Source organism: Pempheris klunzingeri, chromosome 17 (genome assembly GCF_042242105.1).
Source record: "Pempheris klunzingeri isolate RE-2024b chromosome 17, fPemKlu1.hap1, whole genome shotgun sequence".
Lineage (NCBI taxonomy): Eukaryota > Metazoa > Chordata > Actinopteri > Acropomatiformes > Pempheridae > Pempheris > Pempheris klunzingeri.
The window spans coordinates 1,049,476-1,072,572 of NC_092028.1; the positions used below are offsets into that span (position 1 = coordinate 1,049,476).

At 44.0% G+C, this 23,097-nt stretch overlaps 2 protein-coding genes across 7 annotated transcripts; one reads left to right on the top strand and one right to left on the bottom strand.

Annotated features, from left to right (window-relative positions):
• The first annotated feature begins 3,052 nt into the window (after positions 1-3,052).
• Positions 3,053-8,527, top strand: LOC139216627 (keratin, type I cytoskeletal 50 kDa-like). Of its 6 annotated transcripts, none has more exons than XR_011585570.1 (8): positions 3,053-3,511; positions 5,211-5,293; positions 5,448-5,604; positions 5,682-5,843; positions 6,639-6,764; positions 7,190-7,410; positions 7,713-7,861; positions 8,382-8,527. XR_011585570.1 is itself a non-coding variant. In XM_070847803.1 (8 exons), the coding sequence occupies exons 1-7, from the start codon at positions 3,071-3,073 to the stop codon at positions 7,798-7,800; spliced, it is 1,278 nt and encodes a 425-aa protein (XP_070703904.1). In that variant the 5' UTR covers positions 3,053-3,070; the 3' UTR covers positions 7,801-7,841; positions 8,382-8,527. The 6 variants fall into 6 exon arrangements, 4 of the variants coding, with proteins under 4 accessions (XP_070703904.1, XP_070703905.1, XP_070703906.1 ...); XR_011585571.1 differs by having other exon boundaries at positions 8,385-8,527; XM_070847803.1 differs by having other exon boundaries at positions 7,713-7,841.
• A 5,711-nt stretch (positions 8,528-14,238) lies between these two features.
• LOC139216628 (keratin, type I cytoskeletal 13-like) lies at positions 14,239-17,923 on the bottom strand. The gene is made up of 7 exons (XM_070847807.1): positions 17,479-17,923; positions 16,814-16,896; positions 16,291-16,447; positions 15,825-15,986; positions 15,192-15,317; positions 14,890-15,110; positions 14,239-14,416 (listed from the first exon to the last, which is right to left on the bottom strand). The coding sequence occupies exons 1-7, from the start codon at positions 17,872-17,874 to the stop codon at positions 14,314-14,316; spliced, it is 1,248 nt and encodes a 415-aa protein (XP_070703908.1). The 5' UTR covers positions 17,875-17,923; the 3' UTR covers positions 14,239-14,313.
• Positions 17,924-23,097: the final 5,174 nt, after the last annotated feature.

The window sequence follows — 23,097 nt, forward strand, 5'->3', positions numbered from 1 at the left end:
AAATAATATAAACCGAAACAAAAGAATATTTATAATAATAATTTTAGATTTTCTTTGTTTTTGTAATTTCACATGTATCATGTGAGAGGAGCCACAGGCTACTGACGGAGAGGGTTCACATCCCTTTAGTACCTTCAGACACCAGGATGTGGACAGAGAGGACCCCCCTCCTCCCCCCGTTACTCTTTAACCAGGAAAGATGGTAGAAAGCTCCAGACGAGCAGCAGAGGAGGGCTCCCTCTTCTGGACGGACAGGAAACAGATGTCATGTGAAGTGAACAGAGCAGCATTAAGTCACAGTTTGGACAATCAGATCACAGATGGGTTGTAAACACATTTGGTATCAGCCTTAGAGTTAAGATAGAAGGGAGGGATCAACACTTTATCACTAAATCTGCTCCCATGGTGCAGAGCGGTCGGAGGTTCTTTACTGATCTGTTTCCTGTCCGTCCAGAAGAGGGAGCCCTCCTCTGCTGCTCGTCTGGAGCTTTCTACCATCTTTCCTGGTTAAAGAGTAACGGGGGGAGGGGGGGGGGTCCTCTCTGTCCACATCCTGGTATCTGAAGGTACTAAAGGGATGTGAACCCTCTCCGTCAGTAGCCTGTGGCTCCTCTCACATGATACATGTGAAATTACAAAAACAAAGAAAATCTAAAATTATTATTATAAATATTCTTTTGTTTCCGTTTATATTATTTATATACCTTTAAACACATATTTGTATTTCTTTATATAAAGTAATGTATTTATTAGTATCCGTTCATTTGTTATTACTTGTTATAAGTCAAATGAACTATTAATATGCAAAAAATAAATGAACATATATTTTTTTAAATCAAATAACTAAAGTCAGAAATGAACAAATAAATATGAAAATATATGAAAATGCTTCTAATTATTCTTTAGTATTTTGGTCTTCCTCTTTATATTTATTCTTTTATTCTTTTCCTATGACTTCATACAAACACATTTAAGCACTCAGCAGAATAAAAGTTGCAGAAAGTAATAGATTAAATATGTATTTCTATAAGAAGTGGAAACAGCTGTAGACATACAGGAAATGGAGACGCTGTCCTTTGCTTTAAATATCAGAATTTGACTTTGAGCTAAAGAGGTGGAATAAAGAAGGAGTGTAAACTTTGATAATGACGAGATGAGATGAGCGCCAGGTTTAGTCTGAGTGTTAATGTGTGAGCAGAGCAAACAGTGATGGAGAGAAGCTGCCAAAGGCTGATTTACAGCGTCCATCTTTGTTTAAGGTAAGTTTGTTTGAGGTTTTACAGGCGTGTTTTTGAAGAATGAGTCTTCAGTCATGTTCACTGTCTTTATACACCATGTTGTTTTTGCATGTTTACGACCAACATCTTTAAATCCTTGATTCAGATAAAAGAAAGCCTGTTAAAGGTTCATTCTGGTGTCTTTAAACGTGGGCATTGTTTCATACATGCAGTGCTGCTGAAAGGATGTGAACCCCTTGAGTCTCTGCTGTTTTACCATGATTTTCTTGTTCCATCATCACCTGCATGCACTTGTTTAGAGGGAAGTGAGTGAGAAGCCAAAAGAACTACATGAAGCATGGAATCAGTTCATGAGCAAAAGGAAGAGAACAGATGACAAACACATTTGGGTTCCTCATTAATCAATGAAGCAATCAAACGAGACAAACACAGGAAAGGAGTCGGACAGCTCTGTTTAAAGGAGAGCGGAGACCAACTAAACCAGTGGAGTGCCAAGAGGAAAGGACCATTCCCAAAAGATCCCAGCTCCGTCCAGCCGCTAAACGACAACTCATAGAACAAGAAATAACCAATATGATCAACCACAACTCTGCCTGGAAGTGGACGTCCATCTAAACTATCATCAAGAAGCACCAGGAACATAATAAATGAGGTGAAGGCCAAGCCCCACGTCACCTCTAGAGAGTGTCCGTCCTCTCTGTGAACGTACATGCAGACATTCATGGCAGAGTAGAAAGAAGCTTCAAACCGGACAGATGAGCTCAAAATGAAATTATTTGGTCCCAATCAAAACCAAAACCTTGTTTGGAGGAAAGCCAGCACTCCATACCAAGAAGCTCCTCCCAGCAGTGAAGCACGGTGGTGGTGGGGCTGCTTCACTCCCTCCGGACCTGACGACGACTCCACATCACCCAGGGAAACATGAATCCTCTGGCCTGCCAATAAAATCTTGATCTGAATCTCCAGTCATCAGTCAGCAGTTGAAGCTGGGCTGAAAATGGGTCACGCAGTAAAACAACGACTCAAAGCTTTCCAGCTAAACTACCAACGAACGGCTTCTAGGAAACAGGATTCGCACTCTGGACTGGCCTCGTCAAAGTCCTGACCCCAGCGTTGGGGCCAGAGAGGAGCCACAGGCTACTGACGGAGAGGGTTCACATCCCTTTAGTACCTTCAGACACCAGGATGTGGACAGAGAGGACCCCCCCTCCCCCGTTACTCTTTAACCAGGAAAGATGGTAGAAAGCTCCAGACGAGCAGCAGAGGAGGGCTCCCTCTTCTGGACGGACAGAAAACAGATGTCATGTGAAGTGAACAGAGCAGCATTAAGTCACAGTTTGGACAATCAGATCACAGATGGGTTGTAAACACATTTGGTATCAGCCTTAGAGTTAAGATAGAAGGGAGGGATCAACACTTTATCACTAAATCTGCTCCCATGGTGCAGAGCGGTCGGAGGAAGAGTGAGTGAGTGAGTCTCCTGTTACTGACTCTGCTTATGCAAACACAAGGAAGAAAAACTGGTTTCCAGTAGATTATTCATCTGAAGTAACACACAGGACCATGTGATGCATGAGGTTTTAAAGTTCCCACCCTCCAGCTGTCCTTGAACCTCTCTGCAGACTGAGCTGTGAGGCGTTTGAGGTCTGACTGGATGTCTGGTCCTCGGGGCCCCGTGGGGCCCTCTGGTCCTGGGCCCCGGGGGCAGATCCACCTCCACCACCTGTGTGCCACCCCCCCACCCTCCAGCCTCACTTTGAGGGATAAAAGGAGGCGACGTCCCAGCAGCCTTCACTCTCCGCTCAGAGCCGACGACCAGCCGACCCTCAGCCATGACCTCCTTCTCCACCCGCAGCAGCTACATGTCCTCCCCCATGAGGAGCTCCATCGTGACGGGACCCTTCGTCTCCTCCTCCTCCTCCTCCTCCCAGCGGCTCAGCAGCATCGGGGGAGGCAGCGTGTACGGAGGAGCCGGAGGGTCCGGGGTCCGTGTCTCCAAGGCCTCCTTCTTCTCCTCTGCTGCCGGCGGCGGCGGAGCTGCGACCGCCGGCCGAGCCAACCTGGTGGACGCCATCGACATCTCAGTGAGCGAGAAGGCCACCATGCAGAACCTGAACGACCGGCTGGCCTCCTACCTGCACAAGGTGCGCAGCCTGGAGAAGGCCAACGGCGACCTGGAGCTGAAGATCAGACAGTTCCTGGAGAGCAGAGCGGCGCCGGAGGCTCACAACTTCACCGGCTTCGGCGTCCGCATCAAAGAGCTGCAGGACCAGGTGAGAGCTCAGAGACCGAGAAGGAAACAGCAGATTATTCCCACTGTTCTTCTCCTTCATGGGACCATTTCTCCCTGAACTGACCTCCCTGTGCAGACAGGCCTCAAACGTTTCCACCAATCAAATGGCTCAAGTTACAGATCAGGGTTGGAGACCCCGTCTTTGGTGATGTTTCTAAAAAAGAAAAAATATGAAACATTTTTGAATGAGATAAAATGAGAGATTTAGAAATCCAGGTGAGATTTTAAAGTCTTCAAGAAGTAAAAGTGAGGTAATGAAAACTATATGAGACTATACTATAAACTGTAATGAGACAAAGTGTTCAGGGTTTAGTAGTAAAGTTGATCTGGAGCTGAACTCAAACACCTGAACCACTACATCAGTGTGAAAACACTCAGGCACGAGTAAAAGTCCTGCATTCAGAATCCCACCGAACAATATCGTCAGCTAAATGTGCTCAAAGTAACAAACGGCCTCTGTGACGATCGACAGCGTGCTCTGGAGGTGTAGACGACGCTTTGAAAGCTGCTTTGTGATTTCTTTAAATGCTCAAAATAATGTAGAGAGTTTGGTGGGACTGACTTCTTCACTAGTATTAGATTATAATGCTGTTTATTTCTAGTCCTTCAGTCTTGTTACAGTCTTCATTCTGGCTTCAGACTTTTCTCTTTTAAAAACGTTCACGTTTAGAAAAATGTTTAACATAAGTTTGTTTTTAAAGGAGACGACTTCACCTGAAGACATTTAGAGCTGAACAACAGACAAATATTACCACTTTATATTTTTTACTGTGTGCAAACATCCAACAGCTGAACAACAAACGTGTTCAGTAAATATGTGCTCTGAATATTTGCTTTAAAGGATGTTTGAATTGCAAAATATATTTCAACGCTCGAGGATGAGGAGAGACGAAGAGTTTAAACAGGTAACAGGTTTTATCACCTGAGTGTGAAAACACACTTCAGTTGAACTTTTTCTTGTTTACTTTCATGGTTGTTTCATTTCTCGGGTTTGAAAGTTTTTAACTATTAATCTTTAAGTTAACTGTTCAACATTTTTACATCTTATAACTTTTGAGCTTTTAAAGCGACCGAGGTTTTAATTTGACAATTTCAGTTTTTTTATTTGAAGGTTTTAAAGTTAAAAAAACTTTTTGGGGGAACATGAGTTTTATTTTTTGTTTTGTTTTTGGGGGTTAAACTTTTTTAAGGTCTAATTTTAAGTTTCTGAGATTATTTAAGTTTTTTGAGTTTCATACATTTAGGTGATTTTTAGTTTTTAGTTTTTTTAATTTGTACGTTTTTCTTTTTAAAATTTTCAGTCTCATAACTTTTTTGTTTTTCTTTTTATACATTTTAATGGCTTCAGTTTTTCTGTTTTAGTTCTTTGGTTTTTATGTCTTTAAATTATGGGCAAAGAGAGTTTTGTTAACAGTTTTAAGAACTTGTTGCATTCTGAAAATTAAAGGTTTTACATTTATACATAAAAAATGGAATCATTTAACCCACAGATATTTAGTAGAGATTGTACAAATGTAAATATAAAACAGTGAAATAAAGATATAAACCGATCATTTAGTAAAAACTGAGCGCCGTGTTTGTGATTAGCTGGTGTGTAGATCCGCCTGGTGGCCGCAGAGCTCCGTGCAGCCTCTGAACGTGTTGTCGTTCTCACAGTTTCTCTCTTCCTTCCTGTTCAGATCAACGTCGCCTCTTGTGGAAACGCCGCCCTCGTCCTCGCCATCGACAACGCCAAGCTGGCCACCGACGACTTCAAAGTCAAGTGAGTGTGAGAAGTTGTTTCCTTCAGCGTGGACTCTTCCATCGGAACCTCAACATGAAATCATCCGATAACGTTTGTGTTTTCGTGGGCGTGTCCTTTGTAATCAGGTAAACAGTCAGGTGAGTTTCTTGAACTCGTTTTGGTGTCTTTGCAGGTACGAGAACGAGCTGTCCATGCGTCAGTCGGTGGAGGCCGACATCGCCGGGCTGAAGAGGGTCCTGGACGAGCTGACTCTGAGCCGGGCCGACCTGGAGATGCAGGTGGAGGGTCTGAGGGACGAGCTGATCCAGCTGAAGAGGAACCACGAGGAGGTGAGACCAACAAAACCACGACTGAGAAACTAAAGTAAAGATGACGATCCAGAGGTGTAACCGCGTTCTTCCTGCAGGACCTGCTGGTTCTGCAGGCCCAGATGGGAGGCCAGGTGAACGTGGAGGTGGACGCCGCTCCCCAGGAGGACCTGTCCGCCGTCATGGCCGGAATCAGAGAGCACTACGAGGCCGTCGCCACCAAGAGTCGCAGAGAGCTGGAGTCCTGGTTCGAGGCCAAGGTGAGACCTGCTCCCTGCTGCCCCCTGCAGTCCAAAACCAGCTCCGTCTCCAGTCACACCAAAGACACTTTCTGTTTAATTGGGGCCTGAGCACAAACGTTTGCGGGAGCCAACAGTCACCGGCACTGAAAGCTGTATTTGTAGATATTATCATTACTACCACAGTGAGAGAGGATGCTTGACCATTGGTGCACACGTCAAAAATGGTGTCCAGTGGATCCCTAGTGATCCAAAATACAGATTTTGCATAAAGTTTCTTAAATGTTTACAACATTTCTCTTTCTTTCATCTTGAAAAACACCAAATTTTATGAATATTTTGTGCCCGACAGTCGACAGATTCCATTTTAAGAACGCATGTTTGATGCCGTTAGGTTGCATTAAAACACACAAACCTTTACACTCGTCTGAAACCTGTTAGTATTTCGACTGATATTATAACTGTGCATCGTTTCTATGGCGCCCCCTCGTAACTTTTACCATTTCTGAGGTACGAGCAGTGGTTGAAAACTCACAAAACTTTGCAAAACCATCAAGCGACAGGAAAGTTCTCACATGAGTTTTGGGCATATGTGTGGTTAATCAGCTCGAGGGCGCCCCCTAGAATACAGAGTTAAAGCTTTTATGTTAATGTAGATGTAGGAAATCTAGTCAGCAGATGAAACTTTTCTTTCATTTTTGACCCATAGATTTCAAACTGGAGCATTTTGTTTCTGCTCTTCCTGTTTCTGCACCACGCTGCTGTCTAATGTCCTGATATGTGATCAATAACTTCATCGATCCTTGTGCTCCGCAGACGGCCGAGCTGAACAAAGAGGTGGCCGTGAGCACCGAGACGCTGCAGACGTCCAGGTCTGAGATCACAGAGATCAGACAAACTCTTCAGACTCTGGAGATCAAACTGCAGGCTCAGATCAGCAAGGTGCAATAAATACACTGACTTACATCAAATATAGAAGAACGCCTGATATTCTGTTTGTCAAGATAAATGTATTATGTCTCTTCTCTGTTGCTCTTCCTGAGCTTTCTACCATTTTGTTCCCAGTTAAAATAGTCTTTCCTTTTCTGAATTAAGGGTGTCGCATGCTGGCCCTCGAGGCAAATATGACATTTGTGAAATTGGTGTTTTTAACTAAAAATGAAAAGTTAAAAAAAGTCTGTCAGAGTTTCACATTTGACGTCTTTTACTTTCCATCCATTCAGTTTGTTTTCTGGCAGAACTGAACTTCCATATTATTGAGAATCTGAAAACGTTTGAGGGGCTTTTTGAAGCGTTTTACTGTCGAGTGAAACAGGCAGCGACAGTAACTGTTGACCTGACTGTCGTCCCTCTTCCCCTCCCAACAGAAAGGAGCTCTGGGGGGGACTCTGGCTGAGACAAAGAGCCGCTACTCCAACATGCTGGCGGGCTACCAGAGGCAGGTGATGGCTCTGGAGGAGCAGCTGGCCCAGCTGAGGGCCGACCTGGAGAACCAGAAGGTCCTGTACACGGACCTGCTGGACATCAAGACCAGGCTGGAGCTGGAGATCGCCGAGTACAGGAGGCTGCTGGAGGGGGAGACTGAGAGGTGAGAGGAGGAGACGGTTCATTGACTCTGTCAGACATGTTGGCCGACGTGTACCACAATATTCACCTGAAGAAAATCAAGAAAAAATGGCAAATGTCCCTTCAGATGAGGCTCATTATTTACAGCAGCAGCCAGAAAAAGTCAATCTAGATGTAATATTTCATGATTTAAAGTAGTTTTATCTACTTTTTCTAATGTTTCTTCTCTTGTTCATCTTTATAATAATATAAAGCAACAGTTAAAGACAAAATGATAAATAAAAAGCCAAAATAAAGTGAATTATTTCTTTGGTGTTTCTGCAGAACCACCTCCACCACCACCACCACCCGGGTGGTCACCATTGTGCAGGAGGTCGACTCCTCTGGAAACGTGGTGACCACCAGCAGTTAGACCACAATACAACCAGAAACACATCCGACCAATCAGACACTGTAAACAGCCGCCGTCTGAGGTTCTTCTTTCATACATGTTGTGTGGACAAATACTCACAAACCATCTTCAACCAAAGTCCCCTGATTCTGTCGTTTTTTAACTTGAGTTAACTTGATATCTAAGTAGTAGTAGTACTAGTAGTAGTACTAGTAGTACTAGTAGTATTAGTGGTATAGCAGCTCTGTGAGACTGTGCACATTGAGCTAATTGCTAACCTCAGCATGCTAACATCCTTACAGTGATAATGCAAACAAGCTGATGTTTAGCATGTGATGCTTACAGTGTTCACTATCTTAGCTCAGTGTGTTAGCATGCTAACGTTAGCTAAAAAGTACAGTTGAGGCTTTAGTTCTGCAGGACACTAAAGGTAGATGGTCATAGGCCTGAGAATACTCTCATCTATTTTTTCAAATGTTAAAGTGATCAGTTTAAGTGTCATCAGACAGGTTGTGACATGAAAAAGAAACCAGGTAAAAGAAAATACAAGTTCCCTAGTAAAGGTATTTTTCTTAATTGTTTATTTCCCTGTGTTTCTGCAGCAGTACCACCACCACCACCACCACCACCACCAAGGTGGTGATCATCGTGCAGGAAGACGATCAATAGAAGAAGCAACTCTTCCACCAATCAGATGCTGTTAACTGTGAATGGAGTCTGAAGTCCTTCAATAAAACGTGTGACAACGTTTTTGTGGTTCATTTGCTCAGTTTATCAAGGAGAATCATTTCTGATAAATGACTGATGAGGAAACATTTAAATAATTTTACCTACTTTGAGGAAAGTCATTTGCAGGCAGGATATGAAATTAAGTGAAAAATAGTCAAATCTCAAAGTGTTTTATTGTTACTGTGTAGCATTTTGATCAGTCATAGATCAGCACACAGGTCCATTCAGGTGCACTAGTAGAACATCTGGCTTAACGAGCAGCGGTTGTTATTGAGCGGATCCACAGTTTGAGACAAATTCAGCTGTGACATTAAGAAAGGTCGTAAGGCTGGTTTTATTTGGGCTAATAATGTGCAGACCCTGAATTCAGTAGAGGTAAGTAAGTAGCCCTCAAGGAACTGAAAATATAATACATATGCAAATGACTAGTGAGGCTGGCTTGGAAATTCTGGTTCCAGAAGGAATCATGAAGGAAAACCCAGCCAGCAGCAGCTTCCTTATGGGTCCACCTTGACACGCGGCAAATGGGTTAATGACGGTCAGCTGACTTTCGGCTTTCATACTGTTATCGGCAGATCTGGAGCAGGTTCGGATAGAGCTAGTTATGGCGCTTTTCCACTAGCACCTACTCGGCTCGACTCGACTCGACACGGTCTTTAGGGTTTTCCATTACTTTTTTAGTACCTACTCGGCTGAGTCGAGCCGAAAATGTGACGTCAACAGACTGCAGGCCACTGATTGGCCAGGGAGTGACATCACTGGATGAGTCATGAGAGCGACTCATTCACAAGAATCGAACCCGCCGTTTTTAAAACGCTGGAAACAAACCGGGCGTTTTTATTATTTCTGTGAACGAGGTAAACGGCTCCACACAAACCAAACGCTCCAGGTCCTTAGTTGTGTTTGTTTGTGCCGCGCACAAATTATGCCACCGGAGTTTCAGGCCGTCTTGCTATGACGACGCCCCACTTTGAGGTGGTACGCTACTGTAATGGAAAACGACCCAAGTCGAGTCGAGTTGAGTAGAGCTAAAACTGTGTGATGGAAAAGCGCCATTAGATTTGTTTGATGAGGTATGGCTAGTTGGCTAAACTCACTCCACGGTCCAGTTAGGACTGTCTCTCGGAGCGGCTTTGCCGGGGATCTGTTGGTGTTATTTAGGGCTAAGGCAACGAGCAACTAGGGTTTTAAGAATATTATTGGATGATCCCTTAAGGATCTGTCTTTGTCACTTGTTTCTTGTAAAGCCAGCCATGCTCGATCTTTTAGTGTCATGAAAATCACCTGATCTTGCTTTACTAGGCAAAGGGGTCCTAAAAGACTTTTTCATGACTACATGCGTAGCTGAATTCTGGCGTTAGTCCAGGGAAGAAGATGCTGTTGAATTGAATGATGACTTCCTGTGAAGCCAGTCATAATCCGGCTGTACTAGGGCTCATAAAGTCTCATTCTGGTTGCACTCTGCTTATCAGATACCATTCTGCGTACTTTTTGAGGGCGTCTTAAAAATCCAGTTTACATCTGCTGATAAAATGCAAATTCTATGCAAACTGCATTATGATTAATGTACTTAACGCAGTCACTTGGACAAACTTCACCCTAATAAAGTCAGAAAACCTTCTAAGAGTCACTTCACCATCAAACGGAAACGTTTGCCCTCCCGTGGCTGGTTCCTATTTCTGAAGTCTTCAGAACAAGAGGGGTCATTTCTGTGGAGCTAGTCTTCAGTAGATGTTGGAGTTCTCCTGGTTTGTCCTGTCCTGTCTGTAACCTTCTTGGAGGCTCAGGAGATCAGTTTGGGACCTCAGAACTGCTGCTCTTTGCAGATGATGTGGTTCTGTTGGTCATCTTATCAGGATCCTCCAGGAGCTGAAAACTTCGCTGGAGATGGATGGGATGTCTGGACTTCCTTCTTTAGGCTGGTGCCACCGCGACCTGGCCTTCAGAAAATCAATTAATGTATTGGTAAATTATAGCCTTAAGAAATTATTCTAATTTCATTTTGATTTTTTTTGATAGTGTAGCAGAATAGTCTTGCCTGGTGTGAATGGGCTGCATTTGCCTTGTGTACCTCAGGGTTGATAAGCCAATCATGGCACGCTGGCCTCCTATAAAGTGGGGGTGGTGGCCCTTTGGATGCCCCCTCTTCCTCCGAGGCCAAGTGCACGCCCCTCCCTGGTTCGCTTCCGGTTCACAGGTACCTCCAAACATTGTCAGGAAGCTACATGGCTAGCGGCATCCGACGCGCTCCCTCCAGGTGTGTGAGACGGAAGAGCCGTGGGTGCTGTTCGCTGCTGTCGGATTTTGCTGCAGCTTTGCCTCACCGCTGGATCACCGCAGCTGCCGCTGTCTGACTTTGCTGCCGCTTTGCTGCCGCTTTGCTTCACTGCTCAGCTGCTACATCGCTGCATGCGGCATGAACGAATAGCCTTTCTTTATGTTGCATTTACTGCCCGCTTTTAGTTTTTTTGTCTTACTTTTGTCTTACTGTACACACAGCAGGATTCCTGAGTTGATTTTGTTAATTCTTTCTCCTTATGTTTATTGGTTCAGTTTATTTGGTTTCAGATCATACATCAGTTTGTTTAGTTTTGTAACTGTTTTGTAGTTCAAGGACTGTTTCTGTTAATTCTGAATGTCGGGTCCCAGTTTGGTATTTGAGTTGGTTCATTTGTTGTAATTGGTTAATTTGAAGCCACACCACTGTTGGTCCCAGTGGTGTTTTATTGTTTGTATATTTTTCTTGGAATTTGTTTTGTTCAGATTAGGTGACAGCTTGACACCTATCAGTGAATTTAAAATTGTTTCTTGGTTTGGTTTGATTGGTTGAGTGTGCCCTGTTAACTGTTTTTTTTCTCTGTTTCAGAGCTGAGCCCCTGCGGTGGTGGGATTGGTGTCTCAGTGGTGGTATCCCTTCCCAGTGTGCTGTGCCGTCAATCCCTGGTTTGTTTTTTCCCTTTCACAAGAGTGTTTTTGTGTATTCACATAGGGTGACCCTTTTTCTTTGGGATCCACGCCCCCATTGACAGCCCCAGCTCTGACTTAATTCATTTTACCCCTGCTTTAGTTGTGAGAATGTTTTACAGTGTTTATTTTCAACTATTGTTTATAGAATATTGTTAATTTTACGGAACCACGTCTCTCATTCGTTAGTATAACGGACCTGTGCGCCTCTGTAGACTATAGAGGTGGAAATAATTCCTTGGGTGAAATTCCCAAGGTGATGTTGTCAGCAACTGCTTGGCAATTGAGTGGGTTTACCCCCACTCAGGCTCAAGCTCCACCATATTCCCCTATTTAGCTGTCCGCTCCGTGCCACAAGTTTTATTATTTTTTTCTTTCTTTTTTATTCCCACCCATTTTTTGTCCCTGCTCAAAAACAATTAAAAGTATCGAAGTCAAAATTAAAGAAAAACACAAAGATATATATCAACAACAAATATAATAATTTAGTTTTTTTTCACCCTAACCCATCAGGTCCATCTCGGCAGGCTGAAGATAAGGATTTCACCCGCCTTACATCATGCGAGGTATCTGCTCTCTCTAGGGCAGCCAATGTTGATGCCAACCTGTCTGGAGACTTTACAACAGCTGAGCTCAGGGCAGCCATCTCCAAACTCAAAGGCAAGGCGTCTGGCTACAATAACATCCACCCAGAGTTTGTGACCCACCAGAGGGAAACATCTGCTTGGCTGAGCGCCGCCTTCTCTGCGTGCTTCCGGAGGTCAAAGCTCCCGAGGACAGGGCGACGGGCTGCTGTCATAGCCCTGTTGAAGCCCAACAAACCTGCAGAAGACCCCAAGGCCTACAGACCCATCTCCCTGCTATGCGTCTCTTTTAAGATCCTGGAGAGGATGATTCACAGCCGCATCGAGCCAGTGGTGGACCCATGGCTTCTTAAGGAACAGGCTGGTTTCCGGTGGGGCAGGTCAACAGTGGACCAAGTAACACTGCTCACACAAGGCCTTGAGGACAGCTTCCATGCCAGAGAGAAGGCTGGGGTAGTCCTACTGGACCTGACAGCCGCCTATGACACCGTCTGGCACCGTGGACTCCAGCTGAAGCTGCTGAGGACCATCACAGATCGGCATATGGTGAACTTCATCATGGAGATGCTGTCAAATCGCAGCTACGGACCAGCAATGGCCAGCGAAGCAGGCTTAGAAAGCTGAGAAACAGGGTCCCGCAAGGGTCTGTCCTCTCACCAATGCTGTTTAACATCTACACCTATGACCTACCAGAGACAACATCCAGAAGATACGGGTATGTGGACGACTTGGCCATTATGCTGCGACAACCAACGTGGAAGAGGGCCTTAACCAGGACATGGTCATCTTGGCTGCCTATTTTCGCAGGTTGCGCTTGCAGCTCAGCACTGGTAAGACGGTGTCGGCATTATATCACCTCAACAACAGGGAAGCGAATCGGAAGTTGGAGGTCTCTGTTGAGACCAAGCGCCTGGAGTTCCAGCAAGAACCAAAGTACCTCGGTGTACGCCTGGATAGGACACTGTCTTTCAAACAACACCTTGAAGAAGTGAAGGCCAAAGTGACATCAAGGGTCTTACCTATCCGTCGCCTGGCTGGTACGACCACTTTGAGGAATTCCTGAACCCAACCAACACGTCCTTTCTGGAGGAGGCAGAGTCTGAAGACTCAGGGGAAGCCTCATCCATATCCCTGGCAGAGGTCGCCGAGGTAGTTAAGGGGTGGATGAGATTCAACCTGAGATGCTGAAGGCTCTGGACATTGTTGGGCTGTCTTGGCTGACACGCCTCTTCAGTGTTACATGGAGGTCAGGGACAGTACCTGTGGATTGGCAGACCGGGGTGGTGGTCCCCATTTTCAACAAAAGGGGTCCGCAGGGTGTGCTCCAATTATCGATGTATCACACTACTCAGCCTCCACGGGAAAGTCTACTACAGGATGCTGGAAAGGAGCCTCCGCCTGATTGTCGAACCTCAGATTCAGGAGGAACAATGAGGTTTCCGTCCTGGTCGTGGAACAGTGGACCAGTGGACCAGTTCTTTACCCTTGCGGGGTTGTTGGAGGGGTCATGGGAGTTCGCCCATCCAGTATACATGTGTTTTGTAGAGCTCATTAGAGAGAGCCATCTCTTCAGCAGGACAGCTAACTGTTAGCACACTGACAGCTAACTGTTAGCACACTGACAGCTAACTCTTTGCATATTGACAGCTAACTGTTTGCATATTTAAAGCTAACTGTTAGCACACTGACAGCTAACTGTTAGCACACTGACAGCTAACTCTTTGCATATTGACAGCTAACTGTTTGCATATTTAAAGCTAACTGTTAGCACACTGACGGCTAAGTTCTGTCTACAGAAGTGCTGGAAACAAGTATTATAGTATTATTATAGCATTATCACTGTAACTGTGACTTGGCAGTGAATGTTGAAAACGGGGACATTTTATTGTTTTATGGATGTTTGTCAGCTCACTGAGACCAAAACAGTCCTGGACAAAAACAAAAACTCACTGTGTTACATTCAGGCACATTTTTGCAATTATTCTTCACATATTCTTCACACCAAAACACCAAAACAAACTCTTTCTTTGCATGTGAAAACTTATTCAGTAACAAACCTGGTTCTGATATCATGAAGTTTTTATTTCTATGCAGAATAAGAGAATAAAAGTTGATACAAGTTGAGTTGTTTCTACTGTATGAAGAGTTCAGATACTAATACACACACACACACACACACACGTTTCAGTTCATCAGAAGTATTTTATTGGTGTATTTCTGAGAACGGCTGGCAGTGTGTTGATGGATGTTTGTCGTCTCACTGAGTCGTGAGAGTTTCAGAGCTGACCTCTTCACCGTTTACGATCTCCTTGGTGACGATCACCACTTTACGAGTTGTCGTGGTGGTCGTGGTTGACGGGCTGCAGGAAAACACACAAACAAGAGTCCTGTTAGCTTCCATTACTCTGACGAACTGGTTTCACTGGTTCTGCAGCTGCTTTCAATCCTCTACAAACCAGCAGGATAAACATGTTTATTTAATGGGTTTTTCTGTAAAGTTGCAAAATATAAAATCTACTTATCATTTATCCATATAAAAATGTTTTATTATTATTGCTAAGAGGTGGAATCATGTATTGAAGCCCATTTCTGTGAGGAAAATCAGTTTTGCTGTCCAAGTAATGATAAAATAACCATTTTGGATGTTTTCACTTTAAAGATATATATCTTTGTACTTTACTGTATATTTGTATAGAAGTTTATATGTTCATTTTATGATTTTTATGTATTTTTGAATAATTGTAACATTCTACTTAATTTACTATCATAACTTTGTCTTGTCCACTATCCTGCATTATCCCAGTATCATCCCAGTGTGGACTGGTCCACTCACGTGAGCAGCTCTCCGTCCAGCAGCCTCCTGTACTCGGCGATCTCCATCTCCAGTCTGGTCTTGATGTCCAGCAGGGTCTGGTACTCCTGTCCCTGGCGCTCCAGGTCGGCCCTCAGCTGGGCCAGCTGGGCCTCCAGAGCGGACACCTGCCTCTGGTAACCTCCCAGCATGTTAGCGTACCTGGACTGGGTGTCGGCGAGCGTTCCTTCCAGAGACGCTTTCTGAAGGGGAGAAGAAACTATGAGATATTTACAGACTGTGTTGATTTACATGAAAAACACCAAGACATAGTAGAAACCCACCATGCTGAGCTGTGCTTGGAGTTCGATCTCCAGACCCTGCAGCGAGCGTTTCACCTCTGTGACCTCTGAACGTGATGACTGAAGAGTCTCTGTGCTCACGGCCACCTCCTTATTGAGCTCCTCAGACTACAAAAACCACCAAAACAAAGAAAGAAAAAGTGTCAGAAATCAGGTCTGAGGGTGTGTCTCTATTCATAAATCAACATGTATGCAGATGACACTCTGCTGTTTGTTTATAGTACTCACTGTAGTAACATACCAAACAATGTATCCTCATAAATCACACAGTTAGTCATTTATATTTTCTATATATTTCAAGTCATATGTTGTTTTTATGTAGTCTTGTGTAACAGCTTTGGGAATCTTAAAGCCCCTGTTTAGGTGTCCTAGCATGCAGTTCCAGTTGTAGCCACTCGACCCTGCTAGAAAACCTCTAACTGTAGTGGAGTGAACAGGGAAACGCCCAAAAGGTCCAGCTATTTTCTCCACATGAAGGTAGAGGAAGATAATGTCTTCTTTCTTGAAAATGATGGCGTCATCATACAGACTCTAAAGCTTAAGGAATATACTTGGAAGAGGATTTGTTTTGATCTCAAAAGTGCTTCCTGATGTGAGAGGGTTTATGTTGCTCACCTTGGCATGGAACCAGGACTCGAGCTCTCTGCGGTTCTTGGTGGCAACGGCCTCGTAGTGCTCTCTGATTCCGGCCATGACGGCGGACAGGTCCTCCTGGGGAGCGGCGTCCACCTCCACGTTCACCTGGCCTCCCATCTGGGTCCGCATAGCCAGCAGGTCCTGCAGAGTACAGAGTTTGGAAATCAGTCGAAGATAGCGGTAACAAACATCTGAATCACCTTTTGACTGATCCTCAGACAAAACCAGCAGTTTGAAGATTTTGGACTTGTATGAATAAAAAAATTATTATGATTAACTAGTAATGAAATAATGAAGTTTTACGTGCAACTCGACTCTAATTCAGGATACAGTGCAAGACATTCAATGCCTCAATGTTGATTAACTGATTGAACCAACTGAACTTGATGATTTTAGAATGTTTTTCTCTTTGTAAAGTAGTGAAAGATTGCTGTTCTGTGCCCACCTCCTCGTGGTTCCTCTTGAGCTGGATGAGTTCTTCCTTCAGGGCTTCGATCTGCATCTCCAGGTCAGATCTTCCCAGAGTCAGCTCGTCCAGGACCCTCCTCAGCCCGGAGATGTCGGCCTCCACCGACTGACGCATGGCCAGCTCGTTCTCATACCTGCACACCAACAATCAAATCAGCTGCTTCATCCAAAACGGGGAAACTTCATCAGTCATTTGTTCAAGCACACTTGTATGGATGGATGGTAAGGATGATTTCTTTCAAACGTTACCATCATCTTTGCCAAATCTCACGCTAAATAAGCCTCAAAGTCAGTATAGTTCAGTGGGTTAACTGGGCTCTCTCTGCATACAAGACAAAGTCTGAACACCACAGTACAGAGAGACAGAACACTTTCACTGTATGTTGACCTTTTCCTCATTCACTTTGCTCTGTGATTGTAGTTACTTTCACAAGAAGAAGAGAGGGCTGAACGTGTTTTCAGCTGGAAACCATATATGAGTTGTTTGATCGTATACTCACTTGACCCTGAAGTCATCAGCAGCCAACTTGGCGTTGTCAATCGCCAGGTAGAGAGACCCGTTCCTACGGGTGGCGTCTAAGATCTGAAACCAAGAAGTGTAAGTTCAGACTGGAAGTGTTTCACTTGACCCACTGGTATCAGTGTCGCTAAGTGTAACCGGCACTGAGACTCAAAGACAGGAAAGGAAGCGTGGCTGCAAGTTTGTCATGTTTCAGACAGAGAATTCAAAGAAAAGTGAAACTTTATTTTTGGATTTGTTGGTTACAGGCTGCACACGAGAGTAAAGAGGGTCGTGAGGCAGCTACAGAACTGATTAAAAACTATGCAAATAGAAGTCATGTTTCCTGTTTTAGTGACCTTTTGTTCTTGTTTGCACATCATGCAAAACTAGAGCTGTGGCCTGTTTCAGCTGCAGGTGGCCTCTGTGTGTTTTGGGTGTGGCCGCACCCGTTTTCATCCTGCAGGAAACAACGAATCATGACCACCTGCACACCTGAGTCTGGCTGCAGGGCTTATCATGTCAGTGAGGAGCAGCTTTTGTGCTGGAAAAGATTTAATCTCCAGCACAAAAGTTTGGGAGTTCAGGCAAATGGAACAGCTTGAGCACCTTGAGGTCTGTGGTCGAGGAGACCGACCTGTGTGCAGAATCAGAACCTGGTCTCACCTGGCCCTGGAAGTCGCTGATGGTGACCATGAATGCGGTGTAGTCGTGGCCCTCAGGTTTGGTCTTGCTCTCCAGGAACTTCCTGATCTTCAGCTCCAGGTCGGCGTTGGCCGTCTCCAACTTGCGCACCTTCTCCAGGTAGGAGGCCAGGCGGTCGTTCAGGTTCTGCATGGCCATTTTTTTGTTGTCTGAGATGTCGAGGGCGTCGGACAGGTTGAAGCCGGCACCGGCACCGGCACCAGAGCCAGCGGCAGAAAACCCTGCACTGGCAGAGGAGAAGCTTCTGGGAGCGCTCACGCTGGAGATGCGGATCCCGGAGCCTCCGGCGCCGGCGTACACGCTGGGGGCCCTCATGGTGCCGAGACGGCTTCTGCTGGACATGGAGTAAGTGGACATGGTGGAGGTGTGTGTCTGCTCTGGAAGGAGAGGACAGAATGAGGGAGAGGTTGAACTCTGCTCCTTTTATGCTACCTGAAAGTGAGGGAGGGGTTCAGGATCCGGCCCCCGCTGAACGCCTCAGGGCTGCAGGCCGAGCCACATGACAAACAGGCCAATCATAGCAGGAATGTTAGTATGTGGCTGTTGCGTAATGATATGACATCCAGGAGCTCTGTGTTTGTTCTGCCATCTGAGAAGGACTCTCAGGTGACTCAGTGGTCTGCTCCTCTGAACACCTGAAGGAATCTTCTTTTATCTAATTGGATTTCAATCAGTCAGATTTCTTCTCTTCATTGGCTTCCAGTAAAATCTAGAATAGAGTTTAAAATCCTTCTCCTCACCTCCAAAGCTCTTAATGTTCAGGCTCCATCATATCTTAAAGAACTCATAGTACCGTACTACCCCACTAGAGCACTGTGCTCCCAGACTGCAGGTCTACTGGTGGTTCCTAAAGTCCTCTAAAGTAGTGATGGAGCCAGAGCTTTCAGCTATCAGGCTCCTCTCCTGTGGAACCTCCTTCCAGTCTGGGTTCAGGGGAGCAGACACCCTCTCTACATTTCAGAGTGGACTAAAAACCTTCCTTAGTGATGAAGCCTATAGTTCAGGGCTGGATCAGGCCTTGGACCAGCCCCTAGTTATGCTGCTATAGGCTCAGACTGCCAGGGGACTCCCATGATGCACTGGGCTCCTCTCTCCTCCTCTTCCTCTCCATCCTGATGCTTCATGTCTCTTTAATGTCTGTTACTAACTTGGTATCTTCCCCGGAGCCTTTCTGTGCTTTCCTCATCTCTCAGGTTCCTGTGGATCCTGGTCCTGGTTCTCCTGCTGTGGTTCTCTGGTTCCTGTGGATCCTGGTCCTGGTCCTCCTGCTGTGGTTCTCAGGTCCCTGTGGATCCTGGTCCTGGTTCTCCTGCTGTGGTTCTCTGGCTTCATGAAGTCACACAGTATTCTGGTTTCTCGGTTTGTTTAAAAAAAGGAACAAAGTGACCGTTCAAACTCTTTCAGAGCTTAAACATGATCACATATTCAGAACTTCAGATAATAACTCTGTGAGCTGAGACGACCAGAACAGTCAGGTGTCTGAGCTCTTTACCTGACACAGCACAGGTGAGCCTCTGGTAGCAGGACAGGTCGACATCACAGCCAATCACTTTCCTTTATTTATATGAAGAACAGAAACAAAGATCATCTGAACTGTTTTCATAAATGAAGAAGAAACATGTCAAATGGACCGGATATAAACCTGAGATCCACACAGGTAAACACACACAGTGAAAGTACTAATACTACACAGTGATAATTAGCAGTAGCAGTAGTGGTATTAATATTAATATTTACTTACTTGTATCATTTTTTATTCCCACTAACACTACTTCTCTGCTTTCTGAGGAGTTTTACTTCTGTATGTTTACCTGTGGAAATAGACAAAAAACTAAAAGATTAGTTAATAAAAAGTGAGAATTATTATAACATGAGCTCTGCCTTCAGCTGATGCTTTAAACTGATGAACACTTGAAGGATCAATGACGAGAATCAGTAATATCTGATAGATTATTCTGCATATTTTTAGTACTTTTACTAAAAGAGTCTGAATGCAGCACTTTTACTCATTAGAGTGTTTCTACACTGTGGTTTTACTGGTTTTACTGAAGGAAAGAGACATGAAATAAATCATGTATGACCTGAAGGAGACAACAAGCCTCCTCCTCCTCCTCCTCCTCCTCCTCCTCCTCCTCAGGCTGTGACCGCGCCTGGATTCTTTACAAGTTTCCTTTAATTACCTCTGGGTTTTCTCTGTTTCATAAATCTTCTTCTTCTCTCTTTCTGACCCCAACCCTTCATCTGACCATCAGGATTTAAAATATTCCAACACATTTTAAACACGTTCAAAGACTCTCTGTTAATAGAAGTTGGCGTCTTTCCACCAAACTCCATTAGATTTTTACTGAGTTTTAGTTAAACCTGTCAACGTGTGTTTTTTTTAAAGTCTTAAACTTCCAAACAGATGACTCTGGTTCCTGTGGATCCTGGTCCTGGTTCTCCTGCTGTGGTTCTCTGGTTCCTGTGGATCCTGGTCCTGGTTCTCCTGCTGTGGTTCTCTGGTTCCTGTGGATCCTGGTCCTGGTTCTCTGCTGTGAATCGTCAGCCACTGACACTTTTCACTGATATTATTCCTATTGTCGTCTCTATAGTTGCTGTTAAAGACTGAATGATTGATTGATTGATTGATTGATTGATTGATTGAAGCCCAGCTCTCTTCGGTCTGTCAGTGGACCTCTGTGGAGCCACTTTGATCGTTCATGGTGGAGCGCTGCAGCCGCCGCTCCTCAGTCGATATCTAAATGCGTCAGGTGTTCCCTGAAGAGTTTAACACCCACGTTAGGCCGCATTCCAAACAGCTGGTCCCATGGCATTGCTTCTTATTTTGCGACCCCCCAGGTTTATCTTGCCCCCATGTTGGGGACCACTGTCTACAGCTACAGTAGCTCCACAGTTTTATTCTACTTAAAGGAAATAACTGCACTTGGTTGAAAATGTCTACAATGTGTGAGCATTTCAAACAAAAGGTGACTTTTTTTTTTTTTTTAAACTCTTTATTTATGTTTTTTATTTTCTACAGACAAAAAGAACCGACAAAAAACAAAAAGATAACAAATGTAGTGGGGTTCTACTGTCAGAATAGACACCTTACAAATTCAGTGAGTCAGGGGTCTCCAACCTTTTTCAAGCTTTGAGCTACTTTTACACAGCAAGAGCGTCAATGAGCTACCCTCATCTCGAAAACTCCTGTGTAGCTGTGTGATCAAGGATGAGTTCACCTGCAGATAGATATTTTCAGCCAATTTGTAGAAAGTTACAAAAGATTTGTTCTTCTATATTACTGAGTTTATGTTAATGTTTGCAGACTGTATAAAAATGAGACAAATCAAGCGAATGTGCATTCAGAGAAGGCTTTTGGCAACCCACCAAGAAAGAGCTTAAAAAGTACTGGTTGGAGATGCCTGTGTTATATAATGTGTCCATTTTTCCCATCTTTTCTCAAATTTGCCCATAGTTAGTCTTAAATAATGAGTCATCCTTTCCATCACATAGATTTCGTTCATAATTTCTCTCCACTGTGTTACAGTTAAAATATCACTCTTCATCCAGTTTCTTGTAATAGTTTTCTTACAGGCCAACAAGATCACTGTGTAGAGGTAGGCGTCCTCCTTACGTACCTCCTCTTTTGCTGGCAGTCCAAAATACATAGTCCCTGGATCGTTTGATATTTTGTAGCAAAATATTTCCTCAATTACTTTTGCAATATTCTCCCAAAAAGGTCTTTCATTTGAACAGGTCCAGAATATATGAGAATGACTGGCATCCATACTACCACATAGTCTCCAGCACGGTTGTAAAATTTTCAGCTGCTTACTTTTGATATGTGGTGTAATAAAATATCTAATTATGTTTTTCCAGCCGTATTCCCTCCACTGTCTGGAGCTGGAGAATGCCAGTCATCCTCTGACAGTTTAAGTTGTAATTCAGCTTCCCACTTTTGTTTTACATATATGGAGTTATACCCATTACTATTGTGTAGACATTTATATAGTTTGGATACAATTTTTGATGGCAATCTTCTGAAAGCCCCTGTCACCATTTCAATTAGTTCACTGCCCTCTTTTGAAAAGTGAGTCCTTATGTCTGAGTTGAAAAAGTGTCTTAATTTGAAGTACCTAAACAGGTCTGAGTTATTTAAGTTAAATTCAACGTTTACTTTCTCAAAAGATTTAAACATTCTCCCTTCAGTTAGGGTACACACGGCTGTGATTCCCTTTTCCACCCATCTTTTAAAGGTATCGTCAAGCTGACCACTTCTAAATTTAGGGGAATGTAGGGGCCATACCAACAGTTTACAGTCTCCTTCCAACTTGGATTTATTCACTATGTCCCACCAAATCTTAAGGGTTGTTTCAATTATAGGATTTACCTCTTTAGGCCGTGCACAATCTTTATCACCGAGTCTCGACTGAGGTTGGCACGCATCATAGTTAGGTTCAATATGTTTCCATTTGGAATAATATTCTTCTGCGCACCAATTAATCACATATCTCAACTGAGCAGCTAAAAAGTATTCCTTTAAATTTGGGAAAGACGACCTCCTTTCTTTTTCTCAAGTTGAAGCGTTTTAAACCTTACTCTTGGTTTCGAACCGTTCCAAATAAACCTACTCACTTGTTTATCCCATTTAGCGAACTGTGCATCTGGAATATGGACTGGTAAAGAGTTGAATAAATACATCAACCGAGGCAATACATTCATTTTTATCACCTCTATTCTTGAGCTGAGATCTATAGAACCAAGTTTGTCCATTTTGTCAAGTCTTTTTGGATTTCTGTATTTATTTTGCCATAATTAACTTCATATAATGCAAAAGGTGACTTTTACTTTTTAGATTATGATTCTGTTGAAGTCCGCTGGCTTAAAGGGCAACTAAGTGGAAAAATACAGAAAATATAGAGCAGCTCAATAGAAAGAGTTTCTAAATAATTCAAATCAAAAAGGTATTTTTGGTGTTTTCTACCAGCAGAATGACACACCTGACTGTGTAGAGACCAAAATGTGAGGAGATTGATTTTTAGAATTGGACATTTTTCTCATTTTCTAAAATACCCAGAAAAGAGTTTGGTTGGCGGCTGGTCAAAAGGTGGGAGGGAGACCAGAGGTTACAGAAGGTTTTTGAGCATAAGGTTACAAAGGGTGAGTTCTATTCATCAGACTGTTAAAGTGGATAAAGTTTTTTTGCCTTGCAGAAGTAAAACTATTCAGTGTTTTACAAGAGAACAGCGAAGATAGAAGACGTGTCTGTGAGAAGTCAGTCATTTTATACTCATTTTTTAATATGTTCCTAACTTAATAATCATCGTAATCTTGTGACCTCTTTGCACAGGCTGGGAGGGCAGACTGATGGAGCCTCACCTGACGGGCCTGTTTCTGTCCCTCTGGGCCGTCAGACCTCAAACGCCTCACAGCTCACAGGCCTCAGATCAGCCCACAGAGAGACGCTAAAGACCAGAGGCACTCTGAGCTGAATCCAGAGCAGCTCATTAACCTGTCACACACCTGAGGGTGAGTCTTTCAAAACACAGTAAAGAGTTAGAACAGGTAGAATTCATGCAGAACTATTAATACAAGGTTGAA

What these genes read in the sequence shown, in the direction of transcription:
- LOC139216627 (XM_070847803.1), top strand. Translation starts at nt 3,071, where the DNA reads ATGACCTCCTTCTCCACCCGCAGCAGCTACATGTCCTCCCCCATGAGG. An exon ending in TGCAGGCTCAGATCAGCAAG is followed by an intron (nt 6,765 to 7,189) that starts GTGCAATAAATA and finishes CCCTCCCAACAG; the next exon opens with AAAGGAGCTCTGGGGGGGAC. An exon ending in CTGGAGGGGGAGACTGAGAG is followed by an intron (nt 7,411 to 7,712) that starts GTGAGAGGAGGA and finishes GTGTTTCTGCAG; the next exon opens with AACCACCTCCACCACCACCA.
- LOC139216628 (XM_070847807.1), bottom strand. Translation starts at nt 17,874, where the DNA reads ATGTCCACTTACTCCATGTCCAGCAGAAGCCGTCTCGGCACCATGAGG. An exon ending in TCAAGAGGAACCACGAGGAG is followed by an intron (nt 15,987 to 16,290) that starts GTGGGCACAGAA and finishes TGTACTCTGCAG; the next exon opens with GACCTGCTGGCTATGCGGAC. An exon ending in AGTCCTGGTTCCATGCCAAG is followed by an intron (nt 15,318 to 15,824) that starts GTGAGCAACATA and finishes TGGTTTTTGTAG; the next exon opens with TCTGAGGAGCTCAATAAGGA.